Source organism: Chaetodon auriga, chromosome 11 (assembly GCF_051107435.1).
Source record: "Chaetodon auriga isolate fChaAug3 chromosome 11, fChaAug3.hap1, whole genome shotgun sequence".
Lineage (NCBI taxonomy): Eukaryota > Metazoa > Chordata > Actinopteri > Chaetodontiformes > Chaetodontidae > Chaetodon > Chaetodon auriga.
The window spans coordinates 3074464-3097701 of NC_135084.1; the positions used below are offsets into that span (position 1 = coordinate 3074464).

Genomic DNA, 23238 nt, shown 5'->3' on the forward strand with positions numbered 1-23238 from the left:
ATGGGCACTGGACATTAAAAAGGGGGCACTGTTTAAGAAGAATCACATTTTAAAAACCTAATTGGAAAGCTAGGCTATATTCTGCAGCTGACGTAAAATTACCACATGGTTCAGTAAAAAATGAAATGAAAATCAAAGTCTAATTCTCAGTCGCTCCACATTGTCATGAGAAAATGTGTCTTTGGTCTCCTCATGGAGCTTCTGACACATTCTTCAGATCGAGTTTCACTACTCTTTGAACTCGCATTCAGCATTGCATGCTCCTACCCCCATCACCCCCACGACCAGGAAAAAAGATGCATGGCGAAGTAGAAGAACAAGAAGAGAGTCAAGTGTTTTAATGCTGCCTGCTGGAGACTTTGTACTGTGTTTGAGGAAAAAAAGTCAGTCTGAGATACAGCAGGGTAAATAAAGACGTCAAACTACTGTCATATTTTTTCATCCTTAGAGCAAGTGGAGAGTGAGAGCCGTTGCCTTGAGAGCGACTGAGCTGAGAACCCCTGAGAACAGTGCTGATGAGATGATGGTGGTGGTGAGATGGCGTCAGGATGGGGGTGGTGGGGATTAAGGGAACTGGTGTCAGGTCTGCAGTGACAGACTGAGACTCTGGGACTTTGTGATGTGATCTTTGAACAGATATTATGTGTGTGTGTGTGTGTGTGTGTGTGTGTGTGTGTGTGTGTGTGTGTGTGTGTGTGTGTGTGTGAGCCTTAGCAGTCTGGAAAGCATAGACTACTGCTGGTCTTCAGTTTGAATGAACATCGAAACATCCTGAACCCTCATCTGTTCCAGAGAATGTTTCACTTATACATGCATCGCATCTTGTTTCAAAGAAATTTCAGATCTAACATGAAATCCTATCACCTAATGGTTACTCACTTGAACATGGTAAAAAGAGAACTACAAACTGTTTAATGGATCCAGAAATGCGAGGTGCATCCTTAGTATTTTTTTAATAGTGTGCAGTGTTCCTGTAAGCTCAGGATCTGATTCAGTATTGCGATGACTGCAGCTGTGTGGACAGCAATGTAACACTAACTCAACTCCTGCTATTTAGACTAACATCTGGTGATACATGCTCATTTCACACTTAACAAAACAACTGGCAGACACTGGGCCATATTTCTGTGATGAGGCTAATGAGGACAGGCAGTCTTGACTGTACGCCAGCACAAGTCATCTTCTGCATCTATGATGAGAATAGAGCATTCCTGGCATTCCTGGACTGACCATCAGACGAACAATCACCAACAGATATAACCAAAAAAATGCCCATAGCCCCCCCAATGGAAAACTCAGACCTTTGGACATTGTCAAAATGACACACAGGCTTTCAACTAACCAGTGAAAGTATTTCTGTGGAAATAGCTTTGACCATAGATTTCAGTGGCACTCAGGTATGTCATACTAAGTGATCGATAATTATATATGCTTTGAAGAGTTTGACCCCAGCTCCACCTTGTATCAACATATGATCTGTACCTGAATAAAATATCTGGATAACAGGTGATGATGACAGCTCAAAATAGCTTGCATTTCAGTAGCTTTGCTGGCAAAGCTAACATCAGTGGAGAATCATATGATGCATTTCATTATCGTGGTCCTGAGTCTCCTGAAGTGATGCTGCTGCATGGGCTCTGCATTTCTTTTTTTCCTTTTCTTTGCAGAGTAGGGGTTAGCTAGAGACGTGAACTCGGGTGACCTGGGAGGAGTTTTTCTTAAGACTGTGGCCAAACTGTTCAGATGTCACTAACACCTGCCTGAGATCTGAGTTCTGCATGCATTTACACCTTGAATTAACAAGTGTATTTCCTTAATAAAACACTTTTATCTTCCATATAAGATATCCACACACAGAATGCTTGTCAGTAAAATCATGGAAATCGGGTCTATAAGTCTGTGTAAAAAACACTTAAGATTTTAAGGAAAAGGCTAGCAGGTGGCCCCTGACTTAAAAAAAAAAGCCAAGCCTGTGAAGAATACTGCTGAACTTGTATTTAGACAAAGAACAGATGTGACAGCAACTGCTCACAGGGATCTTAATCAGTGTCAGTGAATGTGACCTGATTAGAAGAAGTACAGCAACTGAAACACTGGTTAGAGTACAAAGCAATGAAAAACCAATGGACAGCAAGACATTTGAAGAGTCTAATTAAGTGTGGTAATGCAATGCAGTAAAATCACTTAATGTGGTAATGCCAACTAAATATTATCTTAAGCTGTGTCCACACTGCCTACTATGAACAAAGAACAAATAGTTCTTCTTTTTAATGACCATGTGTTGCAGAAGAAACTCGTTCTGTGCCTCTGTGCCAACACATATCTAAGATGGTGATCACTCAGAGTAGCTACGTGTAATTAATGTAATAATAATAAAAAAAAAAAAAAAAAAGATAGACAACAGTCAAAACTAATACTGCAAGCATTAGTATACATCAAGTAATCCACCTCTGAAAACATTGTGGGGCCATGTGCTTTTAAAAACATACAGCAGATGTTGGTATACTTTTATGGTAAAACTTATCAGGCACATTGTTAATGTCAACATGTCTTACCTAGAAGGCCATAGGAAAGGAACTTGTTGACTGAGGTAAGAGCAAGGCCTGTAATCGGTCCAGTGGTGTCCTCAGAGCGGACCACTTCCAAGAAGGGCCTCAGAAAAATGTTGGGTTCAACATCTGACAGCACTGAAGAAGGAGAGAGACAAACAGTCAGGTAAACACGCAATGAACATCAAATTTGAACATTAGGACATGACTGTCACCCAAATCTAACATAATGCACAGGATAGGATGCAGTCTGACACATTCCAGATACTGTCTGAGACACATTTGACTTGAGACTTGTGGACTACAATGCTTCACATGTGGATGTTGCTGCAAAGAAGCTACAAATTCTGAAACATGGCTGCTTCACACACATCTTCAACCTGGCAGCACAGAAGATCTACACCATCAGCACCACCACAAAAAGTGTTTTTTGAGGGTGCTTGTGCCAGATGTAATGACATTCCCGCCATCTAAGAAATCGTGTTCACGAGAATGGGATGGACATGACCTTTGACCTTTCACCATAAAAATCAAATCACTTCATCCTTAAGTGCAAATGGATGTTTGTCTTAAATTAAAAAAAAAAACAAAAAAAAAACAAGTCCTCAAGGAGTTCTGTTCACATCAGGGGGACAGACGACAACCTGAAAACATAATGCTTCTGTGCATGGCTGCTGCTGTGGAGGCACAGACACGGTGATGGAACAAAGCCTTTCTGAACAGTGTACCGGGTGGCCTGCTTCATATTCTTTGATCACGGCAGTAGTTTTCCAAAAAAACAATCTAATATTTTTGTTAATTTCATTTGTATGTAGCGAACACCATTTCCCACAAGCCCTTGACATTCATAGGCAAAACAAGAAAAGTCCATGCGTGAGTCGAGCTCAAACTCTCTGTAATAACAGCACTATTTAGACTGCAGAGATTACCATTAGTTGGTGAGTTTTACAGCTATGGATGAAACCAAGAGACAACGACTCAAGTACCCAAGCTGTGCTCACAAAGTAATCATTTTCAGAAAGAATAATGAAAGAAATGCTGAAGGGGAGATGCATTGACTTCCAAAAACTAGTGGACCATGTGCTAGCCTGGATGTGACGTCATGACTGCGGCTCTCTATACAAACCTTTCAGTCCAAAGATAACAGATGTAACAAAATGTCATTCCCCTCTTATAAGACACAAGTCTAAAAACTGGACAAATGAACATTATCATCTCTCCTCCTCTGCTGTACCTCCTGTACCTCTACATGTCACGGCAAAGCCACACCATGTGGGGTCCTTCTGTGAAGGCCTCATCCCTACATACAAACAAGCAGTACAGAGTGGTCTGCAGTGCTGTGTAGAATTTAATGTACTTTTCCCCTGCACTCTGTATGATGGTCTGTGTAAACAGCACTGTTGGCCTAAGGGGGCCAGATCAATAAGGAATTAACGTCACAGGAGGCTGAACCTCTGCTGCTGCTCGAGTGAGAGAGAAAGCAAGGAGGAATGTATGAGAATTAAGGAAGCGGGACAGGGATGGGAAGAGGGAGAAGTCAGCTTAGAGAAGCTGACAGTGCATTTAAACGAAGAGTTCAACATTTTGGGAAAAATGCTCATTTTCTTACCTCAAGATAATAACTTTTTCTATAGCATTTTCAATACAGAGATAAGTGGAGCAAACAATGTGAAGCATGGATAAACAGCTGACATGGCTCCGTCCAAAGTTCAAAAATACACCTACCGACACCTGTAAACATTGCATGTTGTGTGGTTCATTCCTAAATGTACGACTGTGGGTAACATCTGCCAACAACTGGTCATTTCAGCTGCAACAACTGATAGTTGCCAGCTAAAAATGAGAAGCTTTCTTTTTGTATATTTCTGTCGTAAATTAACCAAATTACACGACAAATACCAACTGGCAAATCTGTCACGATTGTCATTTTTAACTGCCTGACTTTTCCCCTGGCACCACCATGAGCTTAAAATTTCAACAACAGACTACCCAATACTTTGGTTTCTGACCGAATATCTACAAATCTAACACATTTTCCATCAGCTGAAACTAGGCTTTTTATGCGTTAGTACAGTAAAAGTTAGACTAACGCACTAACCTATGATGGTAACCATGGTCAGAATTATACATACCTTCCAAACTGTCATTGTGAGCATGTTATTTCAAAAACAGGGCCCTCTGGTGTCAAGAAAAATGCTGACCATTTTTAACAATTTTAAAAAAATCATACATTTCTTTCTTTCTTTCTTTCAATAGGAACCTCAAATAATGAGCTATGATATTACTGACCTCAGTTAAATATCAGCTATCAGAAGCAAACTATGATCATCAGCACTAGCATTAAAAAGCTACACCAACTGAATCCTACAGTTTATTAAATCCAGCTGCAGTGCAAGATGCAGCGGATCCTCCTCTGTAATCAGTTCACAAAGACGGGAGCTTCGCTGGGCATTCCACTCTGGGAAAACACCTTTGGCCAATCCACCCCAACTTCAATAGTCTCTCTCTTTCTCTGGTGAATTCAGAGAGGAAGGGGGTCAAAAGGGGGAAGCAAAAATACAAAACAGGTAAAACAACAACGGAGAAAATTAGTGGAGTCACGAACGCCGCTGTGAAATGTTGTGCCAGGGGAGTGCTTGCCACAGCAATACCGTGAGGATTATGGCTTTCTTAAGAGCAGCTCCAGTCCGGACGAGAAAAAACAACTTGGACATCAAAAGCGCCGAGGAGAGTGTCCAACCAATTTCCAAAAGTGCGCATGTGACCGCTGCGCATTAGTCTGTGATATCCAATACCCCTGCGGCTTGTTTAGAAATCAAATATGAAATAATTTGGAAATTTACACAGTCCCTTTATCGGCCGCCAGGTCACTTTTAGGCCTCACTTTCAAAAGCAAATCTCTTGCTTTCTGCTTTATTGAATATTTTTTCATCTGGTGCTTTATTTTAGTTATTGTTAAATCTGAAAGCTCGAAGCAGTTTTGGTTTAAAGGGTGAAGGGTGACACAGAGTGTAAGTTTAGAAATGGCTGCACGTAAAATAAGCAGTTTTCTCCATGAAAGACATCATAAAAACATAAACTTGGGAATTACACAAAATAAAAATTAAAATCAGTGTTAACTTCAGAGAGTGGGGTAGCTCTGTTGGTTTGATTGGTCCATCAGCTGCCATGAAACTTTTTAAAGAGGGTTTTTGTGTCCCATTACTTTACAGTGTAGTAAGGGTGAAAGGAGGGTGCTCAAATGAATCTGTCAATAGACCCTGATGAAGACTTCATCAGATGTGATCACCCTGTAAGTGCTATGGCTGCGTTCCCAAAGACCACAGATTGGAAAACTCAATTGTGTTGTATTGATCCGGCTGGCCATCGGTGAACACAGGGCTGACTGGAGCGGTCTGTCGGTGGCCACCACCAATCTTCTTATATAAAGTCTAAATACAGGCTCTGTACTTCAACTCAATCTCCGGGGCTTGTGGAGTGGAGTGAAATAAATAACGACGGCTGCAGCCGTGGTGAGGCAATCATTCTATAACCAGGTTAACCTCTGGCTGACATTGACCAAAAAAAAAAAAAAACCCAGCAGGATTAAAGCGACTCACCGAAGCATGCATGTTGCCATCTAAGGGCTGGGTTTGCTGGGTACAAGTCCTGATTTAAGAGTGCGTACAAGTCAAAACTTGAGCTTAATTGGTAAAAAAAAAGAGGTTTGTGAAATGAGCCTATTACGATTCACCATGAGCCTAATCCTATCTACCTTTACCATGCTGGAGCTCCTTCTTTCTGCTCGGAGCTGTAGTGAGAGTATCCAGCCATGTGTGGATTACCTCTCCAAATGACCCCAGCAAAGAGAGAGAGGGGAGGCAGGGGTGAACCTTTGCCCCCAGGAGAGCACCTCGGGATGAGGCCAGCTCACCGCTAAACAGAAGCCATCTTTAACACATGCACATCTATTGGCACTGGAGCAGAAAAGGCTTAGAACACAGAGAACAACAGCAGGAGAAGACTCTGAGCTGCAGATACACCTTATTGTCGAGAAGAGACCGGAGAAAAAAACTGCACAGAAAACATGAAGAAATGAAACACAAACAATCTCCACATCCAACCAGACCACATTTCCCTGTGGAGTCTCCAAAGATCTTTGCAGGTCTTTCTAAGCAGAGTTGAGACATTTACAAATAAGTCTGTCTTCCACAGAATCACAGTGTAGAGGTGCTGAGCAGCAGAGGCAAAATATCAAGTTCTTTTAACGGCTGATACATCAAAACAGAGGAGGTTTCCCTTCATACTGGCATTGAACCTGAGCGACTTCCTTGTCTTACAAAAAAAAAAAGGAAAGAACACAGGGAAGATTGTCGAAGTAGTGCAAGAAAATTGTATTGCATTGGACAGCACTGTGTTCCAAAAAGCCCCAAAAACATGCAGCATTGTTACGCAAAGTCTATGATCATCACAGTCCATCACAATAAAACAGCTGAGTATTGAAATATTACCAACACAACTTGGAAAGTGCAATTTATGTCGAGTTAGAACTTCCAATTTGGTATAACCAATTGGTCTAACACACACACACACACACACACACACACACACACACATATATATATATATATATATATATATATATATAGAGAGAGAGAGAGAGAGAGAGAGTGTATATATATATATATATATATAGAGAGAGAGAGAGAGAGGTATATGGTTCATAGAGGTTTTTCATACAAATATACTGTTGTGATAAACTTTGACTGTTTACATGTCGAAAACATTTTTAATATTTTTCTGGATAGAATGTGACACCACATTGATAAGGCAATGAGCAGCTGAGTCATTTTTGAGTAACTAAATGCAATGATGTGAAATAAGGCAAATGTGAAATAAAACATGGTAAAGAGTGTGCTGGAACCAGAGTAAACCAGTGCACAGGTCTTGTGGCAAAAAACCCAAAAAGACGGCATCTGGTTCCCATGTGGAAGGATATAGATGTCCTCGAGGCAATCCACAAGGTATTAAATCCATTTCTACACTTCACAGATGCCCTCTCTGGGTAAGAATATGTCAGTGTATCTTTCTCCAAAACAGTCCCGCAACTTCAATAAAGAGGTGTTAAAGTATGAATGATGACAGTGTCACTGAACATTTATAAGAGAAATATGATGAAATCACCACTGATGACCTTCTGGACATGGCATTATCAGTAAATCCTAGTCTAGATTCAAGACCAAGTACATAAGGGAGGAGAAATTAACAGCCATAAAAGTCAGAGCCACAGGTGACATGTTGGAAGAGGAATGAGCCACAGAAGCAGGAGCTGAGGAAGGAGCTGCTGCAGCTGCACCTACACCAGCAGAGATGCACAGGAACTGGGTACTTCTTTCAAAAAATCCTCCACCAGCACCACATCAGGTCTTGGAGAAGAGCAGCCTAGTGAGCCTGAACTCAACAACTACCTGCTACCTCCTGATACAGACAGTGGGACCTTTCCCCTGGCATGGTGGAAGATGCATGGAACACCCTTTCCTAGAGTGAGCCTACTGGCAAAATGCTACCTTTGCCGACCTGCCACCTTCCTTCTCAGAGCATGCTTTGAGAACAGGTACCAAGACTGCGTCCTGCCATAGGGCAGCTTTAAAGTCTGAGACAGTCGGCCAATTAGTCTTTCTGGCAAGAAACGTGTGGTGAAGTTGCCAAGCATGTGTAATATTCAAAGAATTTACAGGAGTATAACCACCTGCAACATCTAAGTTTTTGTTTTATTTTTCCATGTTGGCTCTGCTGAATGTTCTCGTTCTCTGTACTCGCTCTGTTCATAAATATATTTTAATCATAAATCATAATTGACTTTCTGGTTTCTTTAGGGTTCTGTCCTGCAGACACCAGTCTTAAAACTGTAAGTTGAGCATTATTACTAAATATGTTTTATAATGATTATCGACATCAATCAACATTAACATTTTTGGCCTTATCATTCAGTCCTATCTACTGTGCGACCATTTTGCTTGCAAATGCTAATGATATTTAAGGTGGGAGAAAAAAACATTAATGTGCACCTTTTTGACTGACTTTGAGCTTTAACATGCATGTAGCAGAGTACCTGGGTTCTGATTCTAAATCTGTTCTTTAATCTTTTCTCCCTCCCAGCTTCTAATGGTCAGCTGTTTTCAGGCTGTAGTCATGCTGTGCACATTACCACACAGTGCCACTCAAAACAACTGATAGATTTTGTATTTTTATTGATATCTATAGTGATGTTAATGTTATTCCTTTAAAAATGTTTAACAATAACTGTGTGAATGTGCATTTTATATTTAGTGTAAAAAGACCACCAGACATAGCTAATTTCTGTTAATTTCTATTCTGATGTACAATGGGACTAAATAGGTCAAGATCCTCTCCGTGTTACCATTAAATTAAAAAAAAAAAAAAAAATCCAAACTGGGCAGCTGTTGGAATATTATGATGCAGGGAGTTCCACAGCCCTTATGATCAAGGTACTGTGGTGCTGAAGGCAAGAGAGAGAGACTCACAAAGAAATACTAAAGCTGCAGCTGCTGGCTTAGGCAAATCATCTGCTGTTGATTCATTACAATCATAAAAGGATGGAGAACTGAATCCTCCAGTCTAATGTGTCGAATTCTACAGTGACACAGGCCTCTGCTTCAACTGCATTACCATCTATTTTCTACTAGGCATGACATCTGACTTTTAGATAATGCTTCAAAATATCTTATTTTACTGTATATCATTAAAATATCTTTGTTGTGGAGTTCACAAAAAGAGAAAGCATGTATGATTGAGTAACGAAACAGTAGATCCTTTGTTATGTGAAATCTTGAGACGGTTAAACACATAAATATTTAATAGTGGTTTTGACATAGACAGACATGTAAAAAATCAATGCATCTATGGGCAGGCAGCAGCAGGAGAAATCTGTAAAGAAACAACATGGTCCAGCTGTTCGACATCACTGCGGTATACACCTGTTTGTACGGCGCACGCACGCACGCACGCACGCACGCACGCACGCACGCACGCACGCACACACACACACACACACACACACACACACACACAGAATCAGCCCCAACACTGACACACACTTCACAAGCTTTCAGTGAAAATGGACAAAATAAAGTGACATCTTCTATTAGGTGCAACAGAGGCAAGGAGAGGTGGAGCAGCAAATGCGGGAGGGGTGAAAGCCCCTTTTGACTGACGCAGCGGCCCAAAACCAAACACTGATGGTTATTGATCTGGACCTCTTCAGCTGCTAAAATTAAGAGTCAGGGTCCTTGGTTGCAATACCGAGGCTCCTCGTACTGAGGAGAAAGGCGACGGTTTAACAAGACCGGCAAGGCTAAATGAAATCCACGGAGAATTCTGCTGCTCGTCTGCTGAACAAAGTCCTGCATGACAGTATTTTTATACATCTGTCGGGAGAAGTTTGATGAATGTCAGCTCTCCTTAGCCCTCTGCCCCCACCGCTGTTTCATTCATTCTTCTTTTCAGCCCTCAGTCCTTGTATTCTCCTGAATGAAATTGACACTTGTAGAAAGGGGCAATTAGGATGGAACAATGCTATGGAGCACATATGGTCATTTCTCTGGGTCACAGTGGTATTTTATAGATGCTTGGAACAATGCCTCTCCGCAACCTAAACAGGCAATTTGAAAGCCCCGGAGAAATTAAAACTTTTCTAAAATGCTTGGGAGGACAGCTGTAATGGCTACTGCAGGAGAGCATTTCCTAAAGGGCTCCACAGAATATACTTTGCATTTGTATTTACAAGAACGCTCTTACTGGATTGTTCCAGGAGGAAGCAGCAGAGAACCAACAGCCCAACAAGCACGTATAAGCTCCTGAAGTCCAATCAATCACGAAGTCAATCAAAAGATGACTTCACACTGCTTCCTCAGAAAAGTAACCAAGTAGTTAGTTTAGCAATTGAACTGGCAATTAAACAAGCTCAGATCCAAGTTATTATAAGTGACGCCCACAAAGTACAGCTTTGTGTGTGAGTGGCTCTGTGCAAGGGGGGGCTCTTTGAAAGATCAAAGATCCCACTGTTCTTTGCATGAGCAACATATACAATTTCTTTTTATTATTCTGTTTTTCAAGCTCTGAGCTAAATACCAGACATTTTCACCTAAAATACAGCCAAAAGATGCAGAGATTCTCAGGGTCTCACTCAAATGTGAAAAGTTATGCGGTGATGCATTGTCAAATGCCATGTCAAATACAGGAACACTGAAGTTTCTGAGGTGCTTTAACTGTTTGTCAACCACATTACCTATATCTATACCTATATTGACTGTTTACGCAGAAAATAAAGCTTCTACTTCTGGAACCCTGGATGCTCAAAAGAACTAGTTTCAATTCACAATTCTATCTGGTTTTAAAGCTGAATAGATTTTTGCCTTTTGAGCTGTAATATGCTGAAAAATCTGTCACTCATTCAAAGCTTTATCCTTTTATGTTAACGCAAATCAATGTGAAACCAACAACAATGGCACAAAATAGTGATATTAGATGAGAAAATTACACAGACACAAGATGCAACAAAAAGTGCTTTTGTGTTTGGAACAATCATCTTTTGCTGTACTGCATCATCTAGTCACTGTTACTGATTAATAACCCGGCGAAGGCAGTCTGTCAAAAATGCAGTTATTTCAAAAACTATTTTAAATAACATTACTTACAAGCAAATCATATCCAAAGATGGAGCTATAATGAATAGCACTTTAAGAGATTCCACCTGTGTGTGGCCATAATTATGCGAACATAAGTATGTGTGTTCTGTCTGCCCATCATTTTTCACTGAAATGCTTTGGAAAGTCACAGAATGAGCCCCATTGCTGCTCTTTCATGCTTTGTTTGCTGCAATTGAGGCCCTGATGTTAATGATGACACCACTAAAGACCAACCAAACACACAGCACTGGTGGCAACCTCTGACCTGAAGGGCTGTGTTCAAATTGCCCTTTGGACTTCATGCTGATCATTAAGACAAACTGGACCACCTGTCAATGGGAAGGCATATGGCTCCAATTATGTATGAGGCATGAGAGAGTAAGTGTGGGGAGGTGAGGTACTACAGCAAGGTGATAAGGCTTGGACACAGGGTTAAAGAATGTAGGAAATGCAGTAAACTACAATGTTGTAGGCATTATGAATATATTTCAAAAAGGTTTATTTAATTTCATTTGGGGTGCATGGATTTTAGAACCAGAACCAGATAACAGCTATAATATGTTTCATAGTGTATACTATGTTTAAGTGTGACCTTTTCATACCAAATGCCTGAACCTGGGTGATAAATCAAATTACAGCATCTTTACACATTAAGGTCAGTTTACTGGTCATGGGATTACTCCTCAGCCTGTGAAAACATTTGTATAATGACTTCAGTGGCTCTGAAGGAGCCTTGTCAAGACTGAGAAAATAACCCTGATGATGTAAGCAGGGTTGGGCTTGGAGAGTACGTTTTTTTTCCACAGAATGCTCGTTGAACAAACTGGAAGTGTGGAGTTCAAAAGACATTTACTGAGCAAGACTGAGCAAATGAAAACTAGCTATTGGATGCATCATGGGGAATATAGGATCCAGACACATACGAGGGACTACCATTCAAAATCTCAACTTCTGTGGCCTGTTGCACCAACAGGGATTACGCCTGGTCTTAAACTAAGTCAGTCATAACTTGGTGTACTTGGAGTCCAAACTAATAGTTACACTGGTTGCATCATCTCGGCTAAAGCCTTCTTCTTGCTAAGATCAGCATAAATCTTATGCCTGGTCAGGAGCAGCTGTAAAGTCAAGAACTGGCTGCAACATAAGCCCAAAGCATGATCAATCCACCCCTGTGCTTGACAGTTGGAGAGGTGTTCTTTACATGAAATTCTGCACCCTTTTTCTCCAAATATACCTTTGGTCATTGCAGCTAAAAAGTTCAATTTCCTCAGTCCACAGGACTTGTTTCCAAAATGCATGAGGCTTCTTTAGATGTTCCTTTGCAAATTTCTGAGACTGCATTTTGTGGTGAGGATGCAGGAAAGATTCTCTTCTGATAACTCTTGCATGAAGGTCATATTTGTGCAGCTTTCACTGCAGCGGAATGACCTCTCTGGTGTCTGCTAAATCTTCATCATCGGCAGTCAAACGGGTGATTTGATTTGTCTGTCCAGGGGCCCTATGAGGACTTCTCTCAGAAAATTCTCTTGGTCTTCCAGGCCTGAACCTGACCACCACTGGTAAATGTCATTTCTTAATTGAATTACAAACAGAGGGAAGAGCTATCTGAAAACTCTTTGCTATTTTCTTCTAGCCTTCTCCTGCTTTGTGAGCATCAATTATTTTAATTTTCACAACAGTAAGATTCTACTTGGAGGAGTCCAAGGCTGCTGATCGTTGGGATGCAGTGATGCATGGTCACAGTATTTATAAAGCTTTGAAATTTGCATCACCTGGCCTTTCCTAATGATGATTGCGAGCAAGCCATGGCCCTAACAAGCTAATTAAGGTCTGAGACCTTGGTAAGGTCTTGGTAAGTTAACTGAGACTCAAATCACTTGGGATGCCCAAACATTTGCGTGGTGCTCCTTTCCATTTTGTCGCTCTAAAATTGCACAAACCAAAAACAATGCACTAATCTTGAACTTTAGATCAGTTCCTCTTCCACTTATTTAACATATTACAGTACCGGAAATTTTGACCTGTGGTGTCCAAACTTTTTCATGCCACTATAAACTGATGGACCTGGCAAGGAATGCATTCATCAGAGAAGCCACCAAGAGGCCAATGGTAACTCTGAAGGAGTTGAAAAGACTTGCAGCTCAGGTGGGAGAATCTGACCACAGAACAAGTTAGTTGTACACTGCACACATCTGGACGTTCTAGAAAAGTAGTGAGAAGACAGTTGTTGAAAGAAAGCTGTATAAAATCCTTTTTGGAGTTTGCCACAAACGTGGGAGATGCAGCAAACATGTGGAAGGAGGTACTCTGGTCAAATGAGAACAAAACCAAGCTTTTTGGCTCTGACGCAAAATGTTATGTGTGCTGTAAATCTAATATTGCAAATCATCCCCACAATGAAACATGGAGGTAGCAGCATCACAGCATCAGCAAGTACTGGGAAACTGGTCAGGATTGAGGGAAAGATAGACTGAGCCATACACAGGGCAATTCTTGAAGAAAACCTGTTTCCATCTGCAAGAGACATGAGACTGGGTGAAAGTTTCCCTTCCAGCGGCACAATGACCCTAAGCATATAGCCAGAACTACAATGAAAAGGTTTAAGGCAAAGAATGTTAATGTCTTAGAATGGCCCAGTCAAACCCTTGACCCCAATCCAAATGAGAACCTGTGGCAAGATTTGAAAATTGCTGTTCACAAACAGTATCCATTCAATCTGACTGAGATTGATCTTTTTTTTTTTTTTTTGCCAAGAAGAACGGGCAAAAATTGCAGTCTCTAGATGTGCAGCCTGGTAGAGACATACCCCAACAGACTCAATGCTGTAATTGTACCAAAGGGTGGTTCAACAAAGTAATAAATCAAGGGGATAAATACTTGTGCATGCAACAGATGTCTGTTTTTTTGTGTTAATTATTGTTGGTGTAGTAACAAAAGATCACTTTAATTCTTACCATTTTAATTTGATTAATTCATGCCTTTGCACAATGTTTAAAATGTCAAACATGAATTCTATTCCTATCAGGAGAGAAAGCTTCTGAAATAACATATAGTACAAAACTTGGATCTCTAAAAATCTCTAGAAAAAAAAAGCACAGCCAGTAAAAATAAAGAAGGTGCATTCAAACAGCATGACTTCATTACCAAACCTTGCCTGGACTGGAGCCTACCAGCCACTGCACTGCTTTGCACCTGTTATCCTGTATATAAAATGTATTTTCTATGCTGCATACTTTGCACAGAGGCCACATTATTCCGTCAGAGAGCTGGCTGGGCCCCAACTTCCACTTAATGTGTTTCACAGCCTGCTGTCCCCTCTGATGGATGGACATACTTTACACTCAGTGTACTTATAAATAACGGATGTTTGATTATGCTGAATTCAAACCTGAGGGAGTGCACATAAACATTTCTGTATAAATGTGAAGTGTATACTTGGGAAATATTCTGTTATCACTGTGAGCAAACGGAAGTAACACATCAGGATATCATTTGTGTAAAATAACATTCTTCATGTGAATTTATATTTCATAGTTGCATATCTCTGTCCTTCATTGGAGCAGACAAAACATCAACTCCTTACACATTTCTTTAGATGACCTGCCTTGGCATAAATGCAGCCAACTAATCCAAACCATTCTATTTAATTTTGATTCATAAGTGTTTGCTTGTAGTGTCACAGTGAGGTGCCCTTCAGATGAGGCAGGCTCGTATTATCACTTCTATTTCCAGAAAAACAAACAGTGGAGAGCAAGACGCACAATTTCCATCCCATCCTTTAACCACGTACCCTTGCCAATGTCAGTGTGTGTCTTGGTTAAGATGTTGGGCGGGGAAAGAAGAAAGGGGATGAGGACGGGATCGTGAGGGAGGGAGGACGCATACAGTTGGGGTAATGAGGTTTGCTCAAGGTTGGGTACAGTATAGGGTTAAGCTGCAGATGGCATCCATTTGGCGGATAAACCAGCACACATGCTTGGGCTCGGACTGGATTTCACACCGCTCTTGATGAGTACCGCTTTCCACAAGTGCAAGGAAAGAATGAGGGATGGAGGGTCAGAGAAGTATGGTGAGGTAGTGAAGCAACTGTAACGTGGGGAAAACTGACAGTGACAGTAATTTGCACACATGCAGGGAATACGGTAATTCTGACTCAAATCAACCGATGTCTGAAGCAAAACGTGCAGACATATCAGTATATGTGTCAACTGATAAGTACCAAAAAATTGCAGCACAGAGGAACTATTGCATTGACTGTCCACAAGAGAGCACTGACAAGCTGATTTTTTAACTACATAATGCCTCGCTCAGTATACATCTTTGTCACAATTTAATAATGACAAAACACAAATCTAGATTAGATAATCTAGATTATTTATGTTTGCTATATGTTTATGTCTGTTGGCTGACATATAGACATATAGCTTTTGTAAACTTCCAAACACTGATATCAGTGTATAAATCCGTATTGGATTGAGTGCTTTTTTCTGTACAAACAAGTAGAAAATCCTTTCCACAGCAAGGAAATGAAGTGGCACAGAGGAAAAACAGAATGTGGACTGATAGGAGTTGATGAGAGAAAGAATATGTGAGATGTGGAGAGAGAAAAGACTGAGACAAAGCAGCCAACACAGAGACAAAGCTGTGGTGTAAGGGTGTGTGCGTAGAGGAGTGGGGAGTTATCGTCCTTATTTGTTTCACCTGCTGCACTCCTTCAGCTCCCCACTAATGGCATTCCCCTGGGGTAGGAGAGATTCCAGAAACCACACACTGTACAGGCCGACTCTTCTCTGTTCACATGAGACACAATACACCAATGCCACAGAGGCTCACACTGCAACTGCACTCTGCCGGAAATCACACACAGCCGCTATGAACAAACTGATGCAGTGTAAACAGTGAGACTGCTGTTGAATGGATAATGTATCTTCACAGGAAACACTCCACTATCACAAAGCACTATTTATATTGGTTGGGATTTTAGATATAGTAGAAGAGCTGCTTTTTACATCTATATTTAAGTCAACATGACATCTATGGAGTTGTGAGTACATTTAACATAATCTGGGCTGAAAGCACTCAACAAATCAAGGATTTTAAAGGTAGATGCTGGTGATATTCTTCACATTTTAGACAATATTCAAAATATTCAATGTTTATGTCAGAACTTTGAAATGCACAGCATCATCTTCATTCAGCATTGCTGTTAGCCAGTGAATCATATTGCTGTAATTCATTTCATGAAGCATGTAGCCAGGGTCAAGAGGTTAAGTTACAGCTTGACTAAACATTAGAGTGACAACACAAGTGATTTTACGGACTCTGCAATGATGTGTTGGTGTTAGACGTTGTAGTTCCAGTATCACAGAAACAGCCATTCCCCTTTGTGCCCTACAGGGTCCAGAGTTTCCGGAACACTGTGCAACATTCATTGATGTCTTTTGATGTCTTGGAGGGCACTGCAAAGCCCTGGTCACTGTACGCTTCCTCTAAGTTAATAATAATGGTGGATCTTAAACTGGACCAGCTCTCTATCAACAAATTAACTCAATCTTTTTCAGCTCATAAACAACCCCACCAGATCAAATTTCAAAAATCCTCTTAACTCTACTAGTTGTTATCATATTTACTAACCAACCACACAAATACTCTGCCTCTAGAGTTTTTCCCCATGATGTTAGTGATCACTGTCGCCTGTGTCAGGGACACTAAAATTCCTAATTCTCAAATTATCACCACAAGAAACCAGAAGCATTTTAATCTGCAGAATTGTTTTAAATGATTTGTCATTCTCTGACATTGATAATATTTTCTCACTTACTGACCCTGCCGTGGCACTGGAAAACTTTTCAGTCTTTTAAAGTTATTGCTGACAGACATGCTCCTTATAAAAAACAGAATGAGTAACAGATACAGTCCTTTGTTCTCCCCACAACCCTCCAATGCCATCCATAGCAGAGACAAAACTGGGGCCATGGCTGGATCCAATGATATCCCTTATGACTGGTTAACTTTTGGGCAACAGAGAAACATCTGTAAAAGCATGATTCAGAAGGCTTAATCAAATCATTATCAGTCAGCTCTCTCTGCCTGTGATAGTTCCACTAAATTTTGGAATGCTGTAGTATCTCTAAAAATCTCATCATGAGAACACCTCCCACCTAAAATCAAAGTATCTATTCATATTACCAACTGATCATCCATGAGTGAAGTCTTTAATCACCATTTCCTCTACCCTGGTCTATTATTTAATATGGCTGCAGATTAAACAATAGAGAATTACCATATCTGTCCAGCAGAGGGACTGCCCAATGCCTCAGCTTCTTCTGACTGCAAATTTTCTTTCAGCTTAGTAAGCAGTGCAGATGTTTACAAAGCTCTGCTCAATACAGAAACACCGGTGCAGATAATCCTGACCCATATCTTCTTTTAAGTGGCCCCTTAATATGTCCACATTTAGCTCAGATTTTTAATCAAACCTTTTTAACAGGCATGATTCCATCTTAGTGGAGAACCACCTTACTTGTTCTTTCAATATTAAACAATATAATAATTTAAGACTTAATAATTAATAATGAAAGTGGTGATGTGTCCGATCACAACAACTACCGTCCAGTATCTAATTTACAAATTCATCCCTTTATTGACTCTGTAAACATACTACAGCACAGCACCAGTTTGATTCACTGATAACACTGTCTCCTGGCTAGATAAAAAACCATTCTGTGCTGCCCTCTTTATCAGCCTCTCAAAACCGTGTGATACCACTGATCATAAAATCACACACAACAGTCTGTAGGTCTAAATGAAGCCACACTTAATTGACTCCACTCTTACTTAACAGAGAACTCAGCCTATTGTTGCTGATGGTACTCAGTCAAGACCTCTTACCACTGGAATTGGGTTGCCACAGGGGTCTATCCTTGGTCCATTACTGTTTACACTATATATATAGAAAAAATCATAATTCTTCCTAATCAATGCTTCATTTTTTGCTGATGATACTATCTTATATGGCACAGGCTCTGCCACAGCCAAGGGCCTTAATCATTCTCAGTATGCCTTTGATGTATTTCAATTGTCAATCTTTGGTAAAGTGAATATGATACAACCAGAAACATTCATTGATTTATGATTTATGTAATAGCACAAAATACCCTAAAGTTGAAGACTTTGTGACTATATATGTGGAATCAGATATTCTGTTGGAAAAAAATCAAAAAGCTACACCCGTTTCTGGTCAAGCATTGTAAAGAGGAACATTGGCTGAGCACAGAGGCTGTCGTGCAGAAAATTTATTGGATATAAAATAGTGTAATGTTGTGTTAGATCAAATTAATCGATAATCATTAAACTTGGAATATTTTCTAATTGAATTACTGAAATCTCATTCTTTGACCACGCAGTATTCAGAAAAATTAACAGAAAAAAACATATAAATATAAACCATATTGTCCAAGCAAAAAGGGGTGTCATGACATGACAATTCACCGCCACCACCATCCTCAGGCAGTTGAGGCAAATCAGATCCAGAGTTCCAAACTCTGGCACTCCTCCAGAATAAAATCCCTCAAGAACTACTGCTGAACTATCTCAGGGTCACGGTTGATTTTCTTTACATTACATTCACAGCCAGCTGTACCATCACTGGAGGTGCTTTAACTATTCTTAAGGCTGGGTGAGGCTGACGATAAGTCAATAAATCAAAACATAAGCCTAGGAAATGTGTTTGATGGTATTTCAGATTTAACATCTAATACAAAGAGAAGAACTGAGCATAAAAACATTGTTTCACTCATTTAAAGCTCTAAAGTTTGGATGGATATGTAGTAGCAGTTGTAGTAGTAGTAATTTATTTTACACAGCTCTATATTACAGATAAATATGTGAGGTGCTTGTAGAATATGCTTAGGAATTTCAACAACATGCAGGAAAGCAGGAGACCCAGTGGAGAGGCCATTCATCCCATTTTATCCCTGCCTCAGTGTGTGAACCCCTCATTTGAATGTAACCATTCACAGCACATCTCATCAGTATTAATAGGCTGATACCAATGTATTTAGACGTGATTCTCGCTTTATACCCACCCAGCATTGACAGCAAATCCTCTGTGTGTGTTTAATAAATCGCAGCAGTTAGGTGGGATGGCTTAGTCTCAAGTCACCTAATGACTATATTATGACCCACAGCATTAAGAGGGATTAATACTAATCTTGGCTGTTTCAGTTTACCCTGGGCTGAAGGGGTGGGTGGTTTGAGGGGACAACAGAGCAGTGTGTGTTCCCTGACCAGCAGCTAGTCCGCTAGTTCCCAAACACAGCAAAAGTACATTACTGAGCCGGTTTTGCATGCTGAGCACTGCCAAAGAAATAGCCTGGCTGATGGTCCATCTCCAGGACTACATGCTGTTTAGCTATTCCAGGGCACACACATAAATAAAAAGCCTCCCCACACATAGCATCTCACCCTTTGCTCTCAACAGCTATGATAAACACCCAAACAAACAAAATCTGAGGCTGGGTATACAGAGCTGAAAGCCTCAAGGTGCACTTGGTGACCAGTCCTGAGCCACAAGTCCGTAGTCCTCAAACCACACTCAGTTTTGTCCCATAAAACATATAACTTTACTGTAACCTAGCTAATCAGTGCTAATATATTTTTACAACTCTAATTCCAAAAGCTGAGATACTGTGTAAAACTTAGGTAAATACAGAATGCAAACATTTGCAAACAAACTTTTTTCCAAAAACGGGTTTACAGATGTTTCTGAGCCCATGTATTAATATCCTTGATATATACTTATATATACTTTTACTATAGTTTCATTAAGTGGTGAACCTTGCTCCATCCTTGCTTGTGAATGGCTGAGCCTTTCCGGGGCGCTCCTTTCATACCCAATCACGATACTATCGTGTTTTGTTTTCCCTCCCCTGATACCTGTGCCAAAAGTGTACTTTTCAAGTGGTTGATGCAAGAAACCAATAAAACAAACAAAATAAAGATTTTATGATTCTGGATTACAAATTCTGATATTTGAGATTTAATGTAGACACACATACTGTTTCACTTTTGGGATTTTTGACCAGGTCCAGACCTGTCAAAAAAAAAAAAAAAAAAAAAACAGGTTGGCTGTAAAGTTGATGGGAGATCTAACTGTCTGCCCATCTCCCTTGAGGTGGCAGTATGTAGAACATTAGTTCTAACATGAAATGACAAGAAGGCATTCACTCAAACTGCACCCATCAAGAGGAAGAAGAAATGGGAAAGGGATAGAGTACCTGCCAAAATGTACCTCACTAAATGGGAAGAGGCTTAAAGAGCAATATCGGTCAAAATCCTGCTTCTTGTAAAATATGCCACACACAGCATTTCACTTTCAACCAAATTCTGACCACCTAACTGTAGTCACTTAATGCAGGAACAAGTTAACCCATTCCTTGTTGCTGTGATATCTTAAAGCAAGTGGTTGGCTGGTGGTGATTTTAGGATTCACTGTGTGTACCCTTGTATAAATGGAAGGAGAATGTGGACAGTGGCAGACAGGGCAGGGCGCCAGAACGCCAGATTTCCCTTATTTTCAAATCCCAATGTTGACAGGTATGCAGGTAGGGTAGGTAGCTGATGAGACCTGCTGTCACTGACAACAGAGTGAGTAGAACATGATCTTGTGAAGCTTGTTAATTAAGCTTTATTTACTCAAGAAGTCTCATTGAGATCAAAATTTCCAGTACCGGTACCTTGACTTCAATACTGATTCCTGAACGACACATTTTTCGATATCAATTATCTAAAATCTTCACAAACAGAAAATTACATTACATGTTAGAGTACAAGATAAGACTTTATTGATCCCACACCGGGGAAATTAAGTAACTGTTATCTCTCTGCGCACTTTTCTTAACCTGGACAACTTGCCTGAAATGAAGAAATTGATGGAATATCTGTACAGTAGTGTACTATATACAAAATATAAATAACTGTCAAAAGGAACATTAATATACAGAAGAGGGAAGCAATACATCATTTTAGCATCTAGTCTAGTCTCGTCTAGACAGCCAATCACCAGCATTATCTGATCTCGGTGCAAGTATGCTGCATCCTTAATGTTCATTTGCACCTTAGGTATTGAAATTTGTTACTGAATGAAAATGCATTTTCCGATACTCCATAGCATTCAAGCAAGTCAGTGAGTGCAATAAAAGTATCAACGTTCAGGACCCAGCCCTGGATCAACAGGTCTTTTACAAGAGAGACCAAAGAATAAATAACATCTATATAACATTAAAACAAAGGATCATGAATCAATAATGCTGTAAAGGCATGTAAGATAAATTTGTATTGCACGAGATAAATTCATGTTGCTATTTGGTTCAGTTGGTATCCATTGTACCCATTTCCCACTGCAACCTTGAAGGTCTTAGTATTCTTAAACTGAACTGCGTAGTAGGATGTACTATCCAACCATGTCCAACATATAGCCAAGTATATTGGATAATAACAAACTAACAGTCTCTCCCCAAAAGTCTTTGTGTGAGGGATATCTCAAAGATTTTTGGATCTCAATCCAAGTCCAATCCAATACTCGCATTTACGTAAAAACAGAAGACAAAGAATGTTGATTAAATATGTGTCTGGCACATTGAAATAACAACTGTAGCCTATTAAATCTGGCCCAACTTATTTTTCACACGATGGTTCAAAACTATTAAACTGATCATCTTAAGGTATTGCCATGTCATGGCCTACTTTTGCAACTCAGATGCAGCTTCCCACTCCACCTGATTCAGTCATCAGAATGGATGTTTCAGTTGTTTCTCATGATCTGGCAATCACTTCATTGAAGAATAATTAAGGATAGCACAATTAATCCTTCACAAGTGTGACAACTTGCCAAATAAAATGAAATTACAAGAGAGGGCCAATCCACTGGATTTTTCCTAATGTCACTTGCATTTCACAACAGCTCCTTCTATAAAAGACAACCATGCACAAGCCATGGTGTCATGTAAGCTTTCCATTTGCAACAGGATGCCCTCTCCATGGCAACACATGGTGACTCTCGAACAACAGAGGCTTACAGGGGACATTTCTAACCACTGATGCCACACAGGCTCCATGGCAGGGAAACATTAAAGCCTATCGGGTTTATCCCCATTGGGGCACTGAATTGCCCCGCTCAGAGTGGTTGGAGATGGCCCGGGCTGGCTTAGCAGACCAAAGTGACAACTGTCATAAATTACTCCCCTGTGGGCCTGCATGTCTGCCATACTTGAAACAGCTTTAGGGAAACTCTGGGGCAACACCCACCCCCATCCCCCCACCATACACCATACCTTGTCACCTATATATGAAGGAGCCACCAGCCAAGACCTATGGACACTTTAATATGTTATCTCAACAATGAAATTTTTCTAATAAACCTGGTATACTGCTTTAAAATAAGCTCTCTAACACTGTAGCCTTCTCTTCTGCCTCCATGAGAAGTTTCCTCGTTTTTCTTAGCGTGTCAACTCAAGAAGGGGGCTGAGTGGTTGAAGAGGAGAGAAAAATGAACCACTTCACTGCTGTTCACATGGCAGCTTACTTCCACAGATGTATAAAGTGCACTTCCCTAGGGCTTGCTGTTTGTCATAAAACATCTCTCAGCACATCATTTAACCAAACTTGAGAGGCAAAAAAGAGAAAAAAATGGAAAACAAACATAATTTACCAAAGTAGTGTTGGAATCTAATTCTGAGGCTGTTTGCCAAGACTGCAGTAATTCTAAACCATGCTGCAGTAAGTGGCTCCTCAAAAGATACTGTGAGGTAATGTCAGACAGCTGAGCAAATGGGATGGGATCCAGGGAGTGCATTATCTTTATGAATTCATGACTAAATTTTGTACAAAAGTGACAGAGGCATAGGTGTTTGTAAACACACTGTCTGTGGCCTGCTCTTGCAAAAGAATGTTGAATAACTGAAATGTACAGTGGACAGCAGGCTGTCTTCATTTGTCTCATT

The 23238-nt window shown here is 40.4% G+C and overlaps 1 protein-coding gene across 4 annotated transcripts in view; it reads right to left on the minus strand.

Annotated features, from left to right (window-relative positions):
* Positions 1-23238, minus strand: part of gbf1 (golgi brefeldin A resistant guanine nucleotide exchange factor 1) — a 92691-nt gene that overhangs the window by 44850 nt on the left and 24603 nt on the right. For all 4 annotated transcript variants that reach the window (XM_076742631.1, XM_076742630.1, XM_076742629.1 and 1 more), the window contains exon 4: positions 2556-2687. In XM_076742631.1, coding sequence (XP_076598746.1) covers positions 2556-2687 — 132 coding nt within the window. The remainder of the gene's footprint in view (positions 1-2555; positions 2688-23238) is intronic.